Source organism: Salvelinus sp. IW2-2015, linkage group LG16 (genome assembly GCF_002910315.2).
Source record: "Salvelinus sp. IW2-2015 linkage group LG16, ASM291031v2, whole genome shotgun sequence".
Lineage (NCBI taxonomy): Eukaryota > Metazoa > Chordata > Actinopteri > Salmoniformes > Salmonidae > Salvelinus > Salvelinus sp. IW2-2015.
This window is the reverse complement of record NC_036856.1, coordinates 36469557-36490132: the sequence shown is the minus strand read 5'-3', so window position 1 is coordinate 36490132 and position 20576 is coordinate 36469557. Positions and strand designations below refer to the sequence as shown.

At 42.8% G+C, this 20576-nt stretch overlaps 2 protein-coding genes across 2 annotated transcripts in view; one reads left to right on the top strand and one right to left on the bottom strand.

The window, feature by feature from the left end:
* The window catches only part of dock7 (dedicator of cytokinesis 7), a 64851-nt gene extending 55541 nt beyond the window's left edge, over positions 1-9310 (bottom strand). Inside the window, 8 exon segments of the mRNA XM_024003795.2 lie at positions 2043-2121; positions 2206-2291; positions 2553-2765; positions 2944-3073; positions 3215-3283; positions 4993-5168; positions 5945-6044; positions 9204-9310. Coding sequence (XP_023859563.1) covers positions 2043-2121; positions 2206-2291; positions 2553-2765; positions 2944-3073; positions 3215-3283; positions 4993-5168; positions 5945-6044; positions 9204-9241 — 891 coding nt within the window. The 5' untranslated portion in view covers positions 9242-9310.
* A 392-nt stretch (positions 9311-9702) lies between these two features.
* Positions 9703-18535, top strand: atg4c (autophagy related 4C, cysteine peptidase). Its single transcript, XM_024004327.2, has 11 exons — positions 9703-9789; positions 10195-10334; positions 11422-11505; positions 11633-11872; positions 13113-13446; positions 13681-13751; positions 14453-14604; positions 15918-15996; positions 16784-16860; positions 17408-17527; positions 17916-18535. The coding sequence occupies exons 2-11, from the start codon at positions 10259-10261 to the stop codon at positions 18081-18083; spliced, it is 1401 nt and encodes a 466-aa protein (XP_023860095.1). The 5' UTR covers positions 9703-9789; positions 10195-10258; the 3' UTR covers positions 18084-18535.
* The last annotated feature ends 2041 nt before the right edge of the window (positions 18536-20576 follow it).

Genomic DNA, 20576 nt, shown 5'->3' with positions numbered 1-20576 from the left:
TACATCGTCCTACCATCCAGTTGAGAAACTAGAGCCAATCAATCATCGACCACTGTGATGTAGTGATTCTATTGTCGTCTAGTTGTTTACTCATCAAGGTACTGAAAGGGATCTTACTGTTGGCTGCATCGGGGAGTCTTTGAAGACGCATGTACGGTTTCTGCCCACTCGCCTGCCGCCCTCGATGGAAAACTCATCTACCAGCAGGGGACAGTCCTCAGAGATATCAGAGAGAAATGCAACGACCCCACATATTTAATTGCTTCTTTAATCCAGCACACGATAGGCTAATACAGTCACAGAGTTTCCACGCTTATGCCCGTCAGACCCTCACAGAAGTGAGGAGTTTAGTCAGATCACAGACCACACCGAGAGGGGTAATCTGCGTGAAGATTAGATCTCACAGCGCCTCAACCCGCCGCTCACGGGAATATGAGCGGTTATCACTTCACAGACAATGACAACGTCGCCCGTCATCAGGGAGGTCTAGTCTTACAGACACTACAACGTGACATTGGAACACAGGAGTGTATGTTGTGATATCTGGGGCCTCTGATGCACTAATGTGAGATATTCGCATTAAGAAATCTGGGAAACTCCCGTTTCCGCGCCTACGCTAAACCAGAAAGTTTATGAATGCCACATCAGACCCCCCCTGTAAGCGAACTCAAAAGTGTAAACGGCTAATATGAGTCTACAAGACCTCCCCGGTCGAGCTTTCACGTGCGTAAGGTATCAATCAACCTACCCCACCCCTTCGCCTCTGAGATGAGTGGTTATTATTCTATCAAATCGGAGACCCGCACCAGACGAATATCTGCGATGATAGTTCACTTTTAGTCACACAGACACACCCAGCGGGCCCCTTTCTAAGTACCGGGAACACCGGCCTATCAGCTCACTAACCCACCAAACTGCAACGTGGTGTCGTGCAGTTTGTGTCGTGCGTGTGCTCGCTCCGTATGACTAAACACCTCGGCATACCAAGTGCAAATCACCATAGTCGAAATTGTGTTGCGTCACATGCACTTGCTACATTCCTCCCTCTCCCATATTTGGTAAATTTCAATGATCAGTTTATATATTACCTCTGTGATAGAATGTTCTTTGACTTTGATCTAATTGTATCACGAGTGTATTGACGTCTCATGGCACGAGTGTAATGTAAGTTGAGAGGAGATATCGAGAAAGGCTGGGGAGAGAGCAATGAACTAAAGACATGGGCGACTGTCATGAGGATTAACGTGAGAGCACTCAGCAATTCTCTTGATGAGTAGCTCGCACTTCAAAAGATATAGCATGAAAAAAGACTTTTCCGGATATCTGACCGAGGGACAATTGAGCTAAAAAAATTAGTGATCTCCATTATCACACTGTATGCATGTGACTGTACCTGTGTTTCTCTTCACAGTCCCCGTTGTTCCATAAGGTGTATTTTTACCTGGTTTTTAAAAATCTGATTCTACTGCTTGCATCAATTACCTGATGTGGAATAGAGTAGTCATGGCTCTATGTAGTACTGTGCGCCTCCCATGGTCTGTTCTGGACTTGGGGATTGTGAAGAGAACTCTGGTGGCATGTCTTGTGGGGTATGCATGTGTGCTAGTATTTTAAAAACAGACAGCTTGGTACATTCAGCTTGTCAACACCTCTTACAAAAACAAGTAACGATTAACAACCACACTGTCTGCTGGTCCTGAGGTGTGGTTCTGATTGAGAAATAAGTTGCACTATCCAAWACCACATCTTAAAAATAAAAATGTTCTTTACTGTAAATTGACTGAGAACTCACATGGAAGACTAGGCGACTTGAGAGCAGAAACTTGACTTTTTAACAACAGTTACTTCTACCCTCTAGTGTTTATTGGGAATGAGAAAGGATTGAGTGGAGAGTCACTCATATAGATATATGGAGCATTCAAACAAGGACAACAGGTCCAATACAGACACTTTTATAGCCCAGTCATCTAGTTCACATGGACTTTAAATGGTTTTTCAGAGACTGACCCAACAACTCAGGGCCGAGTGGCATTGAGGAAAACACAACAGCTTACCTTTCTCTTTTCCTTGACATCATATAAGGCCAAACAGGCGAATATGGGCTCAATTTCAATCTCAAACCTTCAAGGGGAAAAAGGATTGGGTCAGCAGAAGGCAGGTAAAAAGACAGTTAAAAGGCTTTGTGTGTGTGTGTCCTCCACTTACTTCAAGGACAAGCACTTGACGAGTAGCCTCTGGCCAAAATGTTCCTTAGGGACGTCAGGCACACAGTGGCGCTCTATGGGTTCTTCCTGAGGACGCAGATCCAAATAATAATTATAGGAAAACCATGAACATAATAACAGTTATTGGAATGTACTGTGTATCTAAGGACAAAAAAAACATCACACTTCAAGTGTGAAACCAGTAGCGCGTGCTTCATAGCATTACTATGGATGACGATACATATTAATGTGAGGAGACCGACATYCACTACGCCAAAGCAACAGCTGGCCTGACACTTCTAAAGGCACTATCTGGAGGATAGTGTGTGTGTGTGTGTGTGTCTATACCTCATCGAGGGCGGGGTGCAGGGCGAAGAGCTCACGGTGGCGGTGGGACTTGCGGTGCTCCTCGTTGTGGCGGTCTATCTCCTCATTGGGGGCTCGGTCAAGCAGGTGGGGCAGGACGGCGTCGGGGACAGAGTTCTTCAGGTCAAAGATACTACAGGCCCAACTGCCCCGCGGGGTGTCATCTATGGACATGGACCTACGCTTCAGATCATCCTGGAAGACGACAGAAAAACACAGGTCAGGGACTAAACATACCACAAAAGATGAAGCGATAAGACGGCCGCCCGTTGCTACGGGTTACCTGGTCAACCGCCCCATTGCTACGGGTTACCTGGTCAACCGCCCCATTGCTACGGGTTACCTGGTCAACCGCCCCATTGCTATGGATTACCTGGTCGTCCTGGTAAGTGCTAACGTCTGGCATCTCATCGGCCTCAAACACCTGTTTGGGCAGGCCTTTCTGCCTCTCCTTCTGCTTGTCCAGGGTGTTAGGGTTAAACCCAGTACCAAGCTTATGGTATCTGTTGAAATAAGCAGAACATGAGTGTTAAGCTAAACAACTAGTAGCTATGTGTTAAAATGTTTTAAATTGGGGGTGTTAAAGTTGAATGAATTGGTCTTATAAATGGAAAAGCTCCTTAAATAACAGAGAGGAGCCTTACTTTCTGTTGACGATGGCCCAGTCCTCAGTGTAGGACCTGACACAGTCTCTGACGTGGGCGTCATTGTCCCTGGAACACAAAGAGACARAGCATTTCAGTCCCAGTTTCAACACCAGGGGTGTATTCATTGAAGTTAAACGTTCAGATAGAAACGCAATCAATAAAGCAAACGCAATGACCTATTTTACCTGACAAATACAAATTTCTGTCAGTTCACATCTGTTTAGACAACACATTTATATCTTACCAGACCCCAGGCTGCAGCCATCAGACACCATCAACAGACAGTGTTAAATCAATAACGCTAATGAATCGCTATACTGCAGCAAATGTCCTGTCTGTATAGAGGATGGTAGCAATGGCAGCCATAGTAAGATAATTAATAAAACTGTCTTGCAACCTCTAACCCTGGCAATTTGACTGGTAAACTCATGGGTACTCATGGGCTGCCTGGTATTGTGATGCAATAATTTCCATGGTAATGTAGAACTTTCATTTAAAATGATGCTAACCAATGTGGCTCATGCAATGGAATGTATTTTTTGTATTGTCAGCTGAGTTTATTCAACAAATCATAGCACAGTTTGATGGGTACACTTCCTGCTTTGCCTCTATGAGTACACTTGCAATGGCCGCCAGTCCACCCATTATACCATCATTGACTTTTCCCGACGCCCGTTCTATTTCTATGGTAGTAACAGGAGCCACAGCAATCTTATCTCTACTAGCCTATCAAGTGAGAGGCAATTCTATAGATGCCGTAAAGGAGTCAATGGAACGCAGACATTCCACTGACCAGATTGTAAAATCAGGTTTGTTGAATGTGCACCAAAGTGGATATTTGTCAAATCCATTATGATTTAGGGAATTGTAACAGGCCCACAACAGTGGTTACTTAAGTCCAATTTTGATATATTTGGCTGTTTTTGCTGCATAACATGTAAAAGTGGTCCCTTTTCAGGTTTAGAAGAAGTGACTGCTAAATGCTAACTCCCATTCGTATAAGCTGGTTAGCATAGCTAAATCGATGGTAGTGGTCAGTCGTTTTTAACTGTAACGCAGGTGATTGGTGACGATGACATAAACGTATTGGTGTTGACATCCATGCAATCATTATACACCGATTTCTACCTAAACATAGTGTGAAATACACATAAACAACAGCCGATATGAAGGCTAATTTTGCTGGGGGGTAATGAGACAAGTGATATTTCCCCCACGTGTTTCCATAGCAATTCAATTGTTTTTGTCAGGTTCAATGTTTTCTTTTGACTGCATCTATGTGACACACGCCAAACCAGATCAGTTATTTMCTTTATTCATTGGGTAAATCAATGTGTGTAAATCAGGTTAGAGGATCTGAGAAACATCCATTTGCTGTACTAGAGTTAGTTAGACCTGATGTAGGCCTACTTCTATAGCTAGAGGGCCCCGACAACATCTCTACTGATAATACAGACTCTACTGGTTCAGTATGGTGCTTCCTGTCTTCCTGATGAGGGGATATCTCCATCAAGCTCCAGCAGTTAGACAGATGTGGAGTGTTACAGTGGGGTTTTCCACAGTTTGTTTAGGGTTTTGATTTGAGGGGTTATGAGCTTTTGCAGTACACTGTACTTTGTTTCCCTTTTCTTCTTTTTTTTGTAGTGTAAAGCAATTTGTGACAACTGTATGTAAAAAGAGCTTTATAAATAKATMTTATTGGTTGATMAAGCTGATTGATGCMCCTCAGTACCAACTCTAACCCAGACAGTAGAGCCGTCCCCAGCAGCACCTACCCTTCCTCAGGCACGGCCTGTCCCACGGTACGACACTCTCTGGGGGTGTATACCACTTCGATGTCATCCGGGGGGAAATCGATGAGGTCCCTCAGGGGGCCCGACTCGATGATGGGGGGATGGGTGATGAGGTACTCCTCAAAGTCCACCGGCTCCACTGCCTCTGTGAGAGGAACCTGGAAACAGAGAGGAAAGGCTGTGTGAGTGAGTGCCAAATCAGATCTTAATAGGCCTGCCTATGAAACTGGGTTAGCTGCCAAAAATAAATCATCCCCAAAAAGTSCAGCTGGATTACTAGCAAAGAAATATCAACACTTAGCTGTCAGACAATCCTGTGGCTTGATGCCACAAGACAAGTTCTAGCCATGGAACCTTTTTAAAACAAATCAAAACTTTCAGGGAACCATATATTTTATATTGGCAGACAGACACTTTGGATCACTGAGGAAATGCTCACAAACCCTGATGTAACTGGAAAAGCAAGTACTGGCAAGCAAACCACCTCAGGCATAGTCTAATGGCTTTATAGGCTTGCTTCTGTCTATTTCTAAAACAAAGCACRCAGGGGGAGTCTAATTCCTCACTAAGTACAGTTAAAGCTTTTGGGGGGAATTTAGAACACAAACACAATCCGTTCACAGTTGAATTAAACAGTCAGCTTTAGCCTAATTAAGGATGGTTATTTGCTCCTTCAGCTCAGCGGTAGTCGGGACTAGGGAGAGAACACCATTAGGGCTATATTATTTTGGCACAAGGTCACTAAAAGTCAATGGGCTGCCTCAGCAAACACTTACTGGTGGGATGGGCCAGGCCGTGTAGTCCCTGACCACACTATAATAGGGGTGAGASGGTGTGAAGAATGGACCTCAACTGTTAGCAGATACACTCCAACCCTATTTCCAACCCTATTTCCCTCCCTGAACACTAAGATGCATTGTGTGTAGGTACTTACGGTGTTGCTGGCGGCGGCACCCACGTTGAGGTTCTTGAGGAGCTGTGGGGAGCCCCCATACTGACCAGCGATCTGTTTTCTCACCTCGGCTGCTACAGTTCTGCAGGGAAGAGAGGGAGAAGCTTAMCAGTGAATGTTAAGCTGTCGTGTTACATTACGCCAAACAGGTAACAGACTCAGATAAAACATGTAAGCCTATAGCTTGTGGCTATATATCTTATCTATTCGATCTAGGCTTTGCTTATATTCAACACAGTCATAGACGATGCCTCCAGGCTGCTTACGGTAAAGCCATCTCATACACGAGTTTGAAAAGGGCAAGCGAAAGACAGGGCAGTGTGTAAGCGGAATACGTTATTAGAGAAGGCCATTAACTGCAGTGGTCTGGTCACTCRGCAGGTCAGGTACAGTAGTCAAGTCCAGCAGTTCTGTTGTGGGCCAAACATTACTATTATGGTCCCTGCTGTGGCTCAGGGCTCTCTCTCTCCCTGGCCCTGCTGGTGGCCTTACTGCCCCCTCTGATACGGCACTATATCACACCACAGAGAGAGAACAAATAAAATCCCCTGGACCTCCGTCAGCAACACAAAGCGCTTGGCTAGGCAACTGCTGCTGACTGACTGCACCACTCTGTGTGCCTTTAAATCACAGCCACCATCAAAACCCCTCCTCGTGCCCTTGAACAAAACAACTACGCAGCACTAGCCCAGGGAGGGAGGCACAAACAAACAACAAATTACAAAATGTCACATGAGGAACTTGAAGAAATGGAGAGAGGATGAGAGGGTGACCAGAGGCAGGTTAGGTCAGAGAAAAGGTAACAGYAAGCTAGGCCAATATCATGAATGAATTTCTGAATCTCAGGCAAGTGTAAATATAGCTTATAACTTTCCAACTCAGGAAAGACATTATGATGTAGGCTAGGCCTAGATATACTYGTGGCTACTGCAGTGCTGTCACCTGGATAACAGGCAGATGCACTGAACCAGCTACAATACATAGCACGGTTCTGCTGCTAGGGCTTATATTCAGGACCTTTATTAAGCCTGCCTGGTCACTGCTCAGGACAGGAGAGAAGGAACAGACAGCATGATACAGGCAGGCTAGTGCGCTCCTTGCATCATTTGGAACACTGGAGGAACACAAGGTCACCTCACACACACACACACACTTAAAGCTGCAATATGTAACTTTTTGGACGACCAGACCAAATTCACATAGAAATATGAGTTATAGATCTATAATTGAAAGTAAAACCAAACTGATAGTAAAAAGTAATATAAAACTGAAAGTAAAGCAAAAACTAAACTTAATGGAAAGCATAGAAAGAGCTCAGGAAAAAAATCTACCACTTTTTAGACATGCTTTCAATGAGAATTACAGATGTATACAACACATTTCTATGTGAATTTGGTCAGGTTGCCCAAAATGTTACATATTGCGGCTTTAAATGCAAAACACAATCAGACATTGTTTTGGCCTGACTTAATGAGACAGATCTGAACCTCAGTCTCAACTCCAAAGCTGAAAAGGGACTTTGAACAGGCCTCACTGTCTCTAAAGTCTTCCAAAAAGTTTAGACTTTCTGAGATGACATTTGGGAAGCAAAGACTGAACAGAAATACTGTTGTTCAGATCAGACAATATACAGAATAGAGCCATACTCCCCCAGTCCTCCTAATAAAAAAAGACAGCCAGACTCACAGCAACAACAGAAGACATGATGGATAAAATACCTGCTATTCTTACTCTCATTCTGTCAGTAATTTCTAAATATTACCAGATGTCATCACATTGCTTTATCCATCTGATCTGAATAAACTAAAGGCAGAGCTTTCCAAAAACCCTCACAGATAAACCATGATCCTTTGGGGGTGGMGGTGCTCCTTCATCAAGCATGGAGGTCTGAGATCAACCATAATGTATGTGTGTGTTTTACTATTCTTGTGAGTACCAGAAGTAAAAAATTTCAGTCCTAACTTGCAAAATGSCTATTTTAGTCTTAAAGGTTAGGTTTAAGGTTAAGGGAAAATAGGATTTTAAAAGGGGAATCAATTGTTGTTCCCAAAAAGTCTTKAAYTATAGTAAGACGTGTGTGTGTGATTACTTTCTATATAAGGGTTATGTTCATAAATCACTTATTTGTTTCCCTCTTCTTTATTTGTGCAGACATTCTTGGTCGGCCTATGTACTTTATGTTAACAACTGCTTCATAGACTCCTTTTTACACTCATGGCTTGGCAAATGTCACAATACTGCAGACACTAGTCGCTCCTAAACTGAAACCAACCCCACAGCCACAATAATCATTATGAATAGGCCTATAATTTGCCTCCTGGCACAGACTGCTGTCCTGTAAAACGTTTGATGGGGGGACTAAATACTGCTTAAAGGTGTCTTATTCATTTGCTCTACCACATACGGGTTAAGTGTGATTTGTGCAACATAATCTGGCTAGCTACTTTATGGTGATTTGGCAGTTTCAGTTTGACAATAACAATCAATCAACAGTTGGATGTTGTGATGGCTTGTTTATGATATAGCAAAGGAGTAACCAAACTCTTTCTTCGCATGTGAGATATGACCCATTTTCTACTCCATTGTTTTACATCCAGCTTTAATTCCACTGGTATGCACAGCAAGCAACGGAAATTGACACAAAGCCCTTTGTTCGTTTCAATAGACGTATTTGATCTGAATGCATACATTTAACTGGGGCAGATAGGTTTGATCATGTCGGGCTTTTACAGGTAAACTAGTTAACATTCTCCATGACGATTTTAGCTACTGTATTGTTTACTACGGTGTCAATGAAGTCTCGTCGATGTGTCAGTGGCAACCACCCAGCCGTAGCCACCAAAGTAGCTCAGTTGTCTAACGTTACTACGGATTTTCTAGTAGTCTACACGCAGTCCAATGAATACTTAGCTAAATCCTTGTAAAGAAAGATAATGGTTGGAATTGATAGTACGATAGATGTCAAAGGTACATTTCAAACCCGTATGTAACCGCACGAGACAAAAATAACATTGCGAAAAACAGACCCCTGTTCTCTATGGGCGGGTCACTGGAGCATCTTTGATATGGCTAACGACAGCTAACTTGGATGGATGCTAGCTGGCTGGGCCTTAATTGCCAATGGCTTTGCCTTGAAATAGAGCGCAGAGGACGATAGGTTTTTAAAGATTGAAAACGGCATAGCTTGAACGGGGGACTCTGTCAGTGCAATCACTGTAAAAGTTAGAAGTAACTCCCTTACCTGCTGATTTTTTGGGCGAATGCGCGGCGCTCAGCCATAGCTGTAGCCGCTGATGTGCTTGGATTCACAGGCTTTCCACTACTCTCAGCTGCTGGAAAAAAAGAGACTGGGAATAGCTACCGRAAACCTCATAAAGCAGGCGCACACGAACACACCCTGCCAGAGGTTAGACAGACTGTAGTTGTATGACACCAAAAACGGWATTAATACAAGTTTCATAATGCCATTTGGCACATATTTACTGTTGAATAAAATTTCATTTTCAAATAGTTTATCACAACCTCAATGGATTATTGAATATCATGCAAGTCCCAATACATTGTCTGACTATAAAGCATTTCTGGGGATGGAATGTTTTGGCACCCTAAAAGTGAATTGTAAGTAATGGATCAATTTAAAATTAGGTCAGCACCAACAATTTAACTGAATTAATGAATGTGACTGTAAAAGAGATTATGTGCTTGTAGTAGCCGCGCAGCACATTTACGTTGCAGAATGACGCAAACACCGCGAGAGTCGCGTGCTTGGCTTGTGGTTTTGCTTCCTCAAAATGTAAACACTGGGAGCTGGTTAAGCTAGATACACAGTAAGTATCAAACTGAAATACGAACTTTTATGTTAAATTATTTGACATGTATAAATGTATTCGAACGAGTCCCGGATGTATGTTGTTATACCGGAGACTGAACGCAAAGTTAAATTATTCGCGTGACTGCTAACTAGCTGAACAATGTGTAAATTAGCTCGCTAACGTTAGCTAGCTAACTGTTTGCGCTCTTGCCAACTCAATTGCTTTCATTGTCAATCCAAACATGTTTGCCATGACACTTCCATAAGGAGTTGGATGGGGGTAGAGATTAGGTAGCTAGCTGGGGGTTTAATGTTGGTAAACTGCTAGTCGGCAACTCTGTAACGTTACCTTTTCAATTCAAGCCCTTTGTCTTTAACTAAAACGACAAAATAAATGAATGTCTTGTCCTTTCAAATGAAGCATTTCAGGAAGACAGTGAGATTGTTAACTACGCTGGGATGAGTTCAATTTCCCGGTGGTCAAAATGGAGAATAAAGGGACTGATGAGGTGGAGAAATTGAAGACAAAGTTCTTGTCAGCATGGCACAATGTGAAGTACAGTAAGTGCATCGTAATGGTTATTCGAGACTCCCCTTTAGGCTCCTGTTATCCTCTACAGGTTGCTGTCTCAATCCTTCTGATTTAAGTTAATTGACCACGGAAATTTAAAACAGTCTTTGTAAGATTTAACAGCTGTCAGCTGAGTTGTCATTCGCTTCAGCACATGATAGATGTGATAATTATCAGAGCATGTGTGATTATTCTGATAAGATCATAATCAATTGTGGCTGACTGCAGCTTCTCAAGCATGTGTTTATACTCCATATCATTTCTATATGGATCCTCTGTCTGACCCTAGCAATACTATCTGTGTTTCAGATAGATGATCATAACACAGGTACACCTTGTACTGTGGAAAATAAAAGGTCACTCTAAAATGTGCAGTTTTGTCACAAAACACAATACCACATATGTCTCAAGTTTTGAAGGAGTGTGCAATTGGCATGCTGACCCCAGGGATGTCCACCATAGCTGTTGCCAGAGCATAAACTGCCTCCAACGTCGTTTTAGAGAATTTGTCAGTACGTCCTACCGGCCTCACAACCGCAGACCACGTGTATGGCATCATGTGGGCGAGCTGATGTCAACGTTGTGAACAGGGTGCCCCATGGTGGAGGTGGGGTTATGGTATGGGCAGGCATATGCTACGGACAACAAACACAATTGCATTTTATCGGTGGCAATTTGAATGCACAGAGATACCTTGACGAGATCCTGAGGCCCACAATCAACAGCCTGATCAACTCTATGCGAAGGAAATGTGTTGTACTGACGGGTTTTCTGATCCACGCCCCTACCTTTTTTTAAGGGGTCTTTGACCAACCGATGTGTATCTGTATTCCCAGTCATGTGAAATCTATAGATTGGAGCCTAATGAGTTTATTTCAATTGACTGATTTCTGTATATGAACTGTAACTCAGTAAAATCTTTTGAAATTGTTGCATGTTGCGTTTTATATTTTTGTTCAGTATAATAATATATGCCATTTGGCATATGCTTTTATCCATGATCTACCAACTAAGCTACTGAGTTCATTTACAACTACCCACCCTATGGCTAATTAAATATTTCATTCTGATCTTTAGGTTGGGCTTTGAAGTCAAAAACCTACTTTAGCAGAAATTCCCCAGTGTTCCTCCTGGGGAAATGCTACCATTTTAAGGCTGACGGTAAGGTAACACACACACATACTGAATTTCGGTCTGCATTGCTGTGTTCCCTTTCCGAATAGACTCTTACTCACTGGCTCCTTTTCAATATGTGATTGATCTGATTGAATGTGATTTCATTGATCAGATGAGGATAGCCCAACAGAGAGCTGCAGCACTGAGGTCTGTGATGCACCCCTCGCCACAGGGGGTGACGACGTGGAGGCCTTCCGGAGGGACTTTGCTTCCCGTGTGTGGTTGACCTACAGAGAGGAGTTCCCTGCCCTGCCAGGCTCCTCCCTAACCTCTGACTGTGGCTGGGGCTGTATGCTGAGGGCGGGACAAATGATGCTGGCTCAGGCCCTCATACTACACTTCCTGGGCAGAGGTCAGTGGGATGGCAGTGGGCCAGGGTTGTGTTCATTAGGCACTAAATGGAAGAAACCCTTTTGAAATGGGGACTACCAGAGGTGTATTCAAACGGAAGCAAACGGTGAGGGACTAACCTGAAATTGTCCAATAAGAATTTATATTGCTACAGTTTCTATAGTTGCTTTCTTGCAATGGTTTGCTATGTTGTGCACTGATGAGTACACCCCTGGTCCAGTAAGAAATACTTATTTTAGTTTTCCATTGCAAAAAAATAAAATACATTTTCTGTTGCGTGCCCTAATGAATGCAATCCAAGTTTATAGTATGACCCTTATAACTATTACTAAAAATGGGAAAGTCCTTGGTTCCTCATTCCTTTGTCAAACAATATCTGAGAATTTCATAATTTAATGAGTTTTGTCATTGAAGTGCATTCTCTGTTCTTCAGAGTAGGATCTCTTGAGATTCACACTAGTGAATAGGAAACTAATTTACTACCATTTTAATGCAACCATTTAGAAAACAATATTTAACTTGTTCTTCCACTGAATGTGAAATACAGTATGTCATTAAATAAATCTTTTAAGCTATAAAATGACTAATGGCCACTTAAAGAACTGAAATTGATCAATAAATATCTTTCATTCACTCTGCAAGGTCATTATGTTACTGCCTCGTGCCCAAGTCCGTCTCCTTTATGGCATTGGCCACTCACACCCTCGCCACCCCGGGTGCCCACCCTGTTTGTAGGGCTAAAACGCTGTAAAAGTGAAATACTGGACATACTGAGAGGCCTATAATTGGACTATTATACAATAGGGTTTTCTCATTCTCTTATTTAAAGTCAAACTCGACTATCTGTTTTAGCAGAAGATTTAAGCCAGAACTTTATTTCCCTGAGTTCTGAAACTCTATATTCTAAGAGTCTTTGGTCTGGAGAATGTGGTTCAATGTCTGAGGTGTTGTCATTGACAACAGGCCAAATACTTGTGTATATATTTTCAGTTTGATCATTTCTGCGGTCGAGTTGAGAGCCAGAACCCCAGTACCATTTGCTGTAGCTTTCTTGTGCTGAATGTGGCTTACATTTAGTTTTCTCAAGATATTGGCATATTTGCTGAACATAAGTGCCTCATACAAATGTTTTAATATTTAAATGATTTCCTTCGATAGCAGAGTGTTCAACTAACAAAATGGAAAAGATATACCAGATGTTAAAAAAATCCCTTTGACCCTCCTCTGTCTGTGTGCCTCAGAATGGACGTGGTCGGAGGCGTTGGCCCTCCAGCCTCTGGACACAGAGACCTGGACCACCAGTGCAGCCAAGCGTCTGGTGGCCAGCCTGGAGGCCTCACTGCAGGGAGAGAGGCCCTCGGACCCAGGACCAATGCTTCATGCTCCAGGGGCCCCTGGAAGAGCGGAGGAGGCTGACATCCACCAGAGGGAGGTCTACCACCGCACCCTGGTGTCCTGGCTTGGGGACAGTCCTCAGGCACAGCTGGGTGTCCACAGACTGGTGGAGTTAGGCCTGGTGTCTGGGAAACGGGCAGGGGACTGGTATGGCCCTGCCGTGGTGGCACACATCCTGAGGTGGGTCTGGTTCTAGGGTTATATTAATGCTGTTTCACACATCCTGAGGTGGGTCTGGTTCTAGGGTTATATTAATGCTGTTTCACACATCCCTGAGGTGGGTCTGGTTCTAGGGTTATATTAATGCTGTTTCACACATCCTGAGGTGGGTCTGGTTCTAGGGTTATATTAATGCTGTTTCACACATTCTTGGTGGCCACCAAATAACTATCTTTCCCTCTCTTTCGCTCTTAGAAAAGCTGTAGAGGAGGCAACAGACCCTGGGCTGTCGGGCATAACTGCTTATGTCTCCCAGGACTGTACAGGTATGACAGATGAACCTCCTCTGGGCCCAGGGTCTGGGCATCTCATCAGGAGAAACACAGTGTAGAAGGACAATGTATATAGAGCTGGAATGGAGAGAGAGCCAGGGAGGAGAGAGACGGAGGAGAGAGAGACTAGATGGACAGAGAGGATCGAGGAAGGATGGGTAGAGAGAGAGAGAGAGAGAGAGCTGGCCAGGAGAGTGGTACAGAGGTGAAAGGAGGCTAACCACCTCCTCCAACCCCCCCTGTCCTAAATCGTCCTCCCTCCAATAACCTGGATTTTGAATGAAGTCATTATTCTCAACAGCGAGTGATTGGGACTGGTTGTGTGACGGAGAGAGGAGAATGTTAAGATGAGAGCTGCAGGATCTAGACTCTCCCAGTGTGTGAGGGGAACAGTGTGGGTTCAGTAGTAGGGCACTATAAGAATGAGAGATGTGGACAGCAGCAGTGGATTACACTCTCACTACTGTACAGAATGCAGACACACTTATGATTGGAGACCTGGGTGAGAGAGTTGAGTACAGAAGTTGCTCTATAGGTTACCTGTGTAATAACACTCGACTGCGTCTGTTAGAAATGTTCACTTTATAATAAGAACATTCATGATCATTGCAAATGTCCTTCAGTGTGTGATAGCAGGGTTTAGAGGCAGGCAGGCGTTTGACCCCTGTCTGACCTCTGGTATTGATCCCCTATAGTTTACAATGCTGATGTCATCGATAGCCACCAGTCGTGTGTGGCTGGGGGAGCGGATGCCCTGCCCCTTACTGACAGCCGGGCGGTCATCATTTTCATCCCAGTTCGACTGGGGGGAGAGAAGATCAACCCAGAGTACTTCAGCTTTGTCAAGGTGGGAAAAACAATAGCCCTAACCCTTGTAGGATGATCCTGTCTAGAATGTAGATTTGAGTGAGTTGTGGTTTTAAAATCACTAATTGTGAATGTCCAGAAAACACATACACTTACTACCGCTATGTTATATCAGACAAAGGGATCTCTAACCTAATCAGAGAGCCTGTGTGTTAGCAAAAATACATACGCAGTACTATATTTTGAATTCCAGATTCAGGTTAAAGGTCGTGTCTGCAGGGAAGTGACCTAATAAAAAGTATGAGCAGACACACACCCAGAAATGTTTGAAGAGTAAAGGTGAATAAGCTGTATGAAAATGAAGTCCCACACTATACTTAATGTCCTCCCAACAATTGAATGGGTGAACTTCATCAACGCTTCAACCACGCCGTCAGTTTCGATTTTTTTCACTTCGTTGCTGTAACGTTGCTGATGAAGTTTACCCATTCAATTGATGGAAGCACATAATAGTGTGCACATTTCTTAATTTATTTTGTCTTAAAGGCCCAGTGCAGTCAAAAACGTGATTGACCTGTGTTTTATATATTTTTCCACAATGAGGTTGGAATAATATTGTGAAATTGTGAAAATTATGATAATGCCCTTTTAGTATAAGATTTGTTTGAAAAGACCGCCTGATATTTCAGCCTGTTTTGGTGGGATGGAGTTTTGGCCTGCCTGGTGACATCACCAGGTGGTAAATTAGTTAGACCAATAAGAATGAGTTCCAAACTTCTCTGCCAATAACAGCTATTTTTCAGTTTTCCCAGACAGTCTTATCAAAATTATTGGATGAGAAATTGCTCTTTGCTACGAAGCTATTTTTGTTACATTTTACCATTTTAATTTCAAATAATTACAGTAAGGTACTTACTTGTTACACAGAAATGATTTTCTATTAAGAAAAAAAGGCTTTACCAGCACAGCTACTCATGAGTAGTAGTTCCCCCTTCTCAGCTAATTTAGCTATGATAGCAGGGAGACAGTAGACAGCATTACCTGTTATAATGCATATGGCTGAGTATAAACCTAGAGACAGCATTACCTACAGCKGTACATAAACCTGTTATAATGCATATGGCTGAGTATAAACCTAGAGACAGCATTAGCTACAGCAGTACATAAACCTGTTATAATGCATATGGCTGAGTATAAACCTAGAGACAGTATTAGCTACAGCAGTACGTAAACCTGTTATAATGCATATTTCTGAATATAAACCTAGAGACAGTATTAGCTACAGCAGTACGTAAGCCTGTTCTATATGGCTGAGTATTTGACCGTGTGTCCCCTGGTCTCCATCCTCCTCAGAGCATATTGAGTCTGGAGTACTGTATTGGTATCATCGGGGGCAAGCCCAAACAGGCCTGCTACTTCGTGGGCTTTCAAGGTTAGTGTTTCACCCAGAAACCAACCAGAGGACTAAAGACTAGAGGACAGTGGAGATAATTTACCATACTGTCCCCCTCCTCTCTTCTCTCTGTATAAAGAGACTAAGTTAATGCATTTGTGTTTGTGAGGAGTGTGAGTGTGTGTGAAACAGTTCTTATTTTATTTTCTCTGACCCATCAAAGCCCTACTCATTTATCACAAGGGGTAAACATCCGAAGTTGTGTCCGTAATTGATTTCCATAGGAGACATTATGCATATCATTTCATTCTCATCCATCCAGCGGGGCCCCAAAGTGAGCCACTCTCCATCACCTTCAGTGGACGGGAGGAGCCTTCAGTTGTACATCTTGGCAGTCAATATTTACACATTTACATTTTACCAATTTGAAATGAAGTGCCGGATGATGTCTAAATGACAAGCAATACATTCTCCCTGCCAAGCGTTGACTCCGGCCCGCATACATCATATGTAAATGGACGAATATAATTGCGTGTTTGTAAAAGTAATTTCCCCACACAAAAATCTAAGGACAGCCCCCTTTCTGCGGCCGGGAGGAAAAAATGTGCTTGTACAACAGCATTTGATTATGCAGAGTTGAATCCACCCTGGTCGATATTAAAAAACAGGAGGCGTTTTTGACTGTAAGAATGCTAACAGTAGCCTAGCGAAATGACTTTCCTGCATAGAAATTGGAGGGAAGGAGTATGTCGTCGCTCGTCGGCGTGGTAGCGTTTGTAATAATCAGATGTTTTTGAATAACTTGTCTTTTGTTTTGTCCTTGCAGATGACAGCTTGATTTACATGGACCCTCATTACTGTCAGTCTTTTGTGGATGTCAGCACTAACCATTTCCCTCTTCAGGTAATGGGAAATTACACTGAGCTGACTGGGGCTCAGTAATGTGAATTTAATAGTTTCTGTTAGTACTTAAGGGTATGAATCCTAAAGCAGCCCCCGTTCAATTACTGAGTCCCTGGCTGCTGATTTATTTGCTACTCAGATATGTGAGGCTGCTGTGGAGGAGAAATATGGAGAATATAGAGAGGCTCAGATACTATGATCCTGAATATTTCAGCAGTAGAACACATAAAAACCTGCATTTATCATTGACTACTGCATTGAAACTTCTCCTGATGCTTGGCTGTAGAACCAGCACACAGTGGGACAAGAGACCAGAAACAGAGCTAGATTTTTTATTTTCAGCAGTCTGAGTGTGTGACAACAGATGAATTTGAATTTCATTYCATTCATAAAACATAACATTTTATATTCAGAAACTTTCCTACCTATTTCATACTTATCTTCAATACTTCACTGTATTATCACGATCAATTAAACCATATTTTTTTAAATAACCAGTGATAATAATTGTTGTCAATTTGACACAGCGAACATTTTGTATTTTTAGTCGTATCATTGCCCGTCGCCAAAGAAGATGCCTTTCAGTAAGATGGACCCCAGTTGTACCATAGGCTTTTACTCTAGAAGTGTCCAGGACTACCAGACAATCAGCCACGAACTGTCCAAGGTGGGTGAACTAAAGGCTTTACTATTTAGTCAAAATCATCTTAGTTTATTTCTTAATCATTGTCATCAGATAAATTAATACCCAATATGAAAGCATAGAACGTGAGTGAGAGGAAAGCATATATGTGTTAACTGTAGATAAAAGTGTCTGCTATAATGACCGTATTATACAGTAGTTTGAATGTCTAAGAGAAGTTAAATGAACTGGCCATCTGGTGGCACTATTTAGCTGTTAATCTGAGGCAGTCCCCTCTCCCTGCTCCCATCCCTGCCCTACAACTGTGTCTGTTGCTTTCATGCAGGATGCTCGCTTCTTAACTCAATTAAACTTTTTAGGCTTTTATATAACATTCTTTGTGTCTGTCTTTGTGTCTGTGTTTGTGTATCAGGTGTTGCTGCCATCAGCGAATGAGAAATACCCAGCATTCACTTTCATGCAAGGTCACGGAAGAGATTACAACCTTTCGGCGGAGTTGACCCCGGAGAAGAGGGAATGGCCGTTTATCCGTGACCCACAGAGAGCAGCCGCTACCGCTGGAGACTTCGTGCTGCTCTGAAGGTCAACGCCGCGGTCAAAGGTCATGGTCAGAGACTTTTAAAACGACCAGCGAAGTGACTACCAGACAGACTGATACCTGCTTATCCAAGGCCAGGACTCTCTATTCCACAATTATGAAAATACATAGCCAATATAAAAAAATTCTCACACCAGCATTCATGACTTAATACACAAAACCTAAAAATACTAAAATTGTTATCTTATACTGTAGATAGTTGCTGTTAGTTTTGATTGTTCTGTGTAAATCGGTAACATAGGGCAAAGGATCAAACAAACATACCATGGGTCTGTAAGCGCTATGAGGTTGTACTGAGGGTTATGCGATGTACTGTATCTTGTACACTGTGCATTATTGATACAGATGGAGAATTGGGTGCCTTGGCTTATTGGAAAACAAACTCTCAGCCAAATATAAAACACATTTGACTTGTAAGGAAATCAGTTCTGCACTTTAGGAGACGGTAGTCATCAGAGGTTATGTGTGAGGATATCACTGTTGTTCTATAGCTGGGCCTTATAACACAGTAAAGTGCTATAGGAGAGTGTCATTCACAGACTATTTTTTAGAAGTGTTTAGAAATACTTTGATAGTCCTGGAAGATTTAATGGTCAAATATGTTCTAGGGTTACACTCTTATGATTTCGAGACCACATTTACATTAGGAGGAAAAGTTTTAGGTTGCCAAATCATTTCAACACGTCTTTGAATTTTCAAACAGCCATTTGAGAATTTCTGATTATTGTCCTTGAAATGATACAGTACTTTGGTTCATGCATTTTWATTTTTTGTATTTTTTTTCCAAAACAAATGAATTGTCTAAATGGAAAGGTTTTCCAATGTCACAGTCAAACCCGTCTATAGAGGTGACCGGTACAATGCCTTGCTTCTCTTTGTACTTTCACAATAATTACGAACTTTAAATATACGTTACCCACATACTAAGTTAATTGAGTAATCTCATTTAAATGGTGATATTTGTAGAAGCCACAATTTCTTATGTGGGTTGAATGTAATTGAAATGTTCAACTGTAAATGCATAAAGACAGCTACATTCTACCCGTGTTGCAAAATGTTCCCAAAATGCATCTCTTTATCACAGTATTGATTCTCACACTGCTGTGCAGCAAAGTAGAATAAAGTCATAAAACCTTTTTGATTTTCTCATCTGATCTGTGCACCTCTTCACAAGCATTAAAGAGAGAGATATCTCTTGGGAAAACATATTTGTTTTGTCTCATTTTGCCATGCATAATACAACACTTGTTGTGTTGAAATCCTGTTTATTACCCAGTCAAATGTACTAGATTAAAACTAATCGTATGTGCTAACCATCTCTACAGCCCATTAACCAGCCGGCGGGAAAAATGTGACCCTCTGACACAGGCTGGGATTGTGTCCGCCCGCGGAGGAAAAGAAAATATCCTCGCGCAACGACGCACTGTTGCCATGGGTAATATTTCTTGTGCCCCCATCGTTTGAGCTATGCTGTACATGTTTTCACGTACAATACCAATTATTGTATTGTGAGGAGCTTGGCCTTGGGTTAGGGGGTCAGAGGTCCCGTTTTTGGGGGGAAAGTTGCCCTTCTGAGAGGATGCCACGGTAGGGGTGAGGATGGAAAGAGAGACCGAGAGGAAGAATCAGGGATCTGTTCTCATGTCCGTTCACTGAGCGAGAGGAACCAGAGAGCTGGCACAGAACATAATAGCATAATTTTAGAGGAAGTGTCTGAACAGTACATAACAGGCTGTTTTTAGGGCCAAACCGGCTGGCTGTGTGGATGGAGAGATGGACATCGAGTCATCAAATATGCAGCAATGTTTTGGTGCTGTGGCTGTGGAGAGGAATGACATGGGAGGGGGAACGTTATGAGGGGAAGGATTTGTGGATTTTTGTCAGGCCCCAGGTGAACATGAAAGAGTGTTGTGCTGGGGGGCACGGGGCTTGCTGCTGTGTGCTGTAAGGGACTGCTGTGTTCACCATGTATTTACAGGGATGTATGAATATTTGATTAATGAGTCATGGATGGGCTCGGGGGAAATACACTAAGTAGGCATGCAGCGGCTGTACAAAGCCACACACACACACAACCATGCCCTCCTGTTTAACAGAGCACAGCTGCCAATAGTGTCATTGACATTGTGGATTCCAGAAAATCTAATCTGCCCAGCCGAGCACATTCCTCACATGAAAGGGACTCCATGAGAGGCATCTTTCTGTCCCAGAGTTTGGAGCTCACAGATAGACGCTCAATAAAGATTTTATTTTGGTGTCATTCACGGGAGGAAATGGCTTGTGTCGCTGGTCACGCAGCCCTTGGGCGACTTGTCGGTTAATGCGCGGGAATGGAATGAAGCAGAGTTTTGGCGGAATCGGCAGCACGCAAGTTCTTGGGACTAGGCCTACAGGTTTGACGGAGTCTCTGAGGGCTAGAGTAAGACCCTTCAATACAATGTGTTTGGGTCAAGATGTGTAAAAAAAAAAAAAAAA

What these genes read in the sequence shown, in the direction of transcription:
- atg4c (XM_024004327.2), top strand. Translation starts at nt 10,259, where the DNA reads ATGGAGAATAAAGGGACTGATGAGGTGGAGAAATTGAAGACAAAGTTC. An exon ending in CTACCATTTTAAGGCTGACG is followed by an intron (nt 11,506 to 11,632) that starts GTAAGGTAACAC and finishes TTCATTGATCAG; the next exon opens with ATGAGGATAGCCCAACAGAG. An exon ending in AGTACTTCAGCTTTGTCAAG is followed by an intron (nt 14,605 to 15,917) that starts GTGGGAAAAACA and finishes CATCCTCCTCAG; the next exon opens with AGCATATTGAGTCTGGAGTA.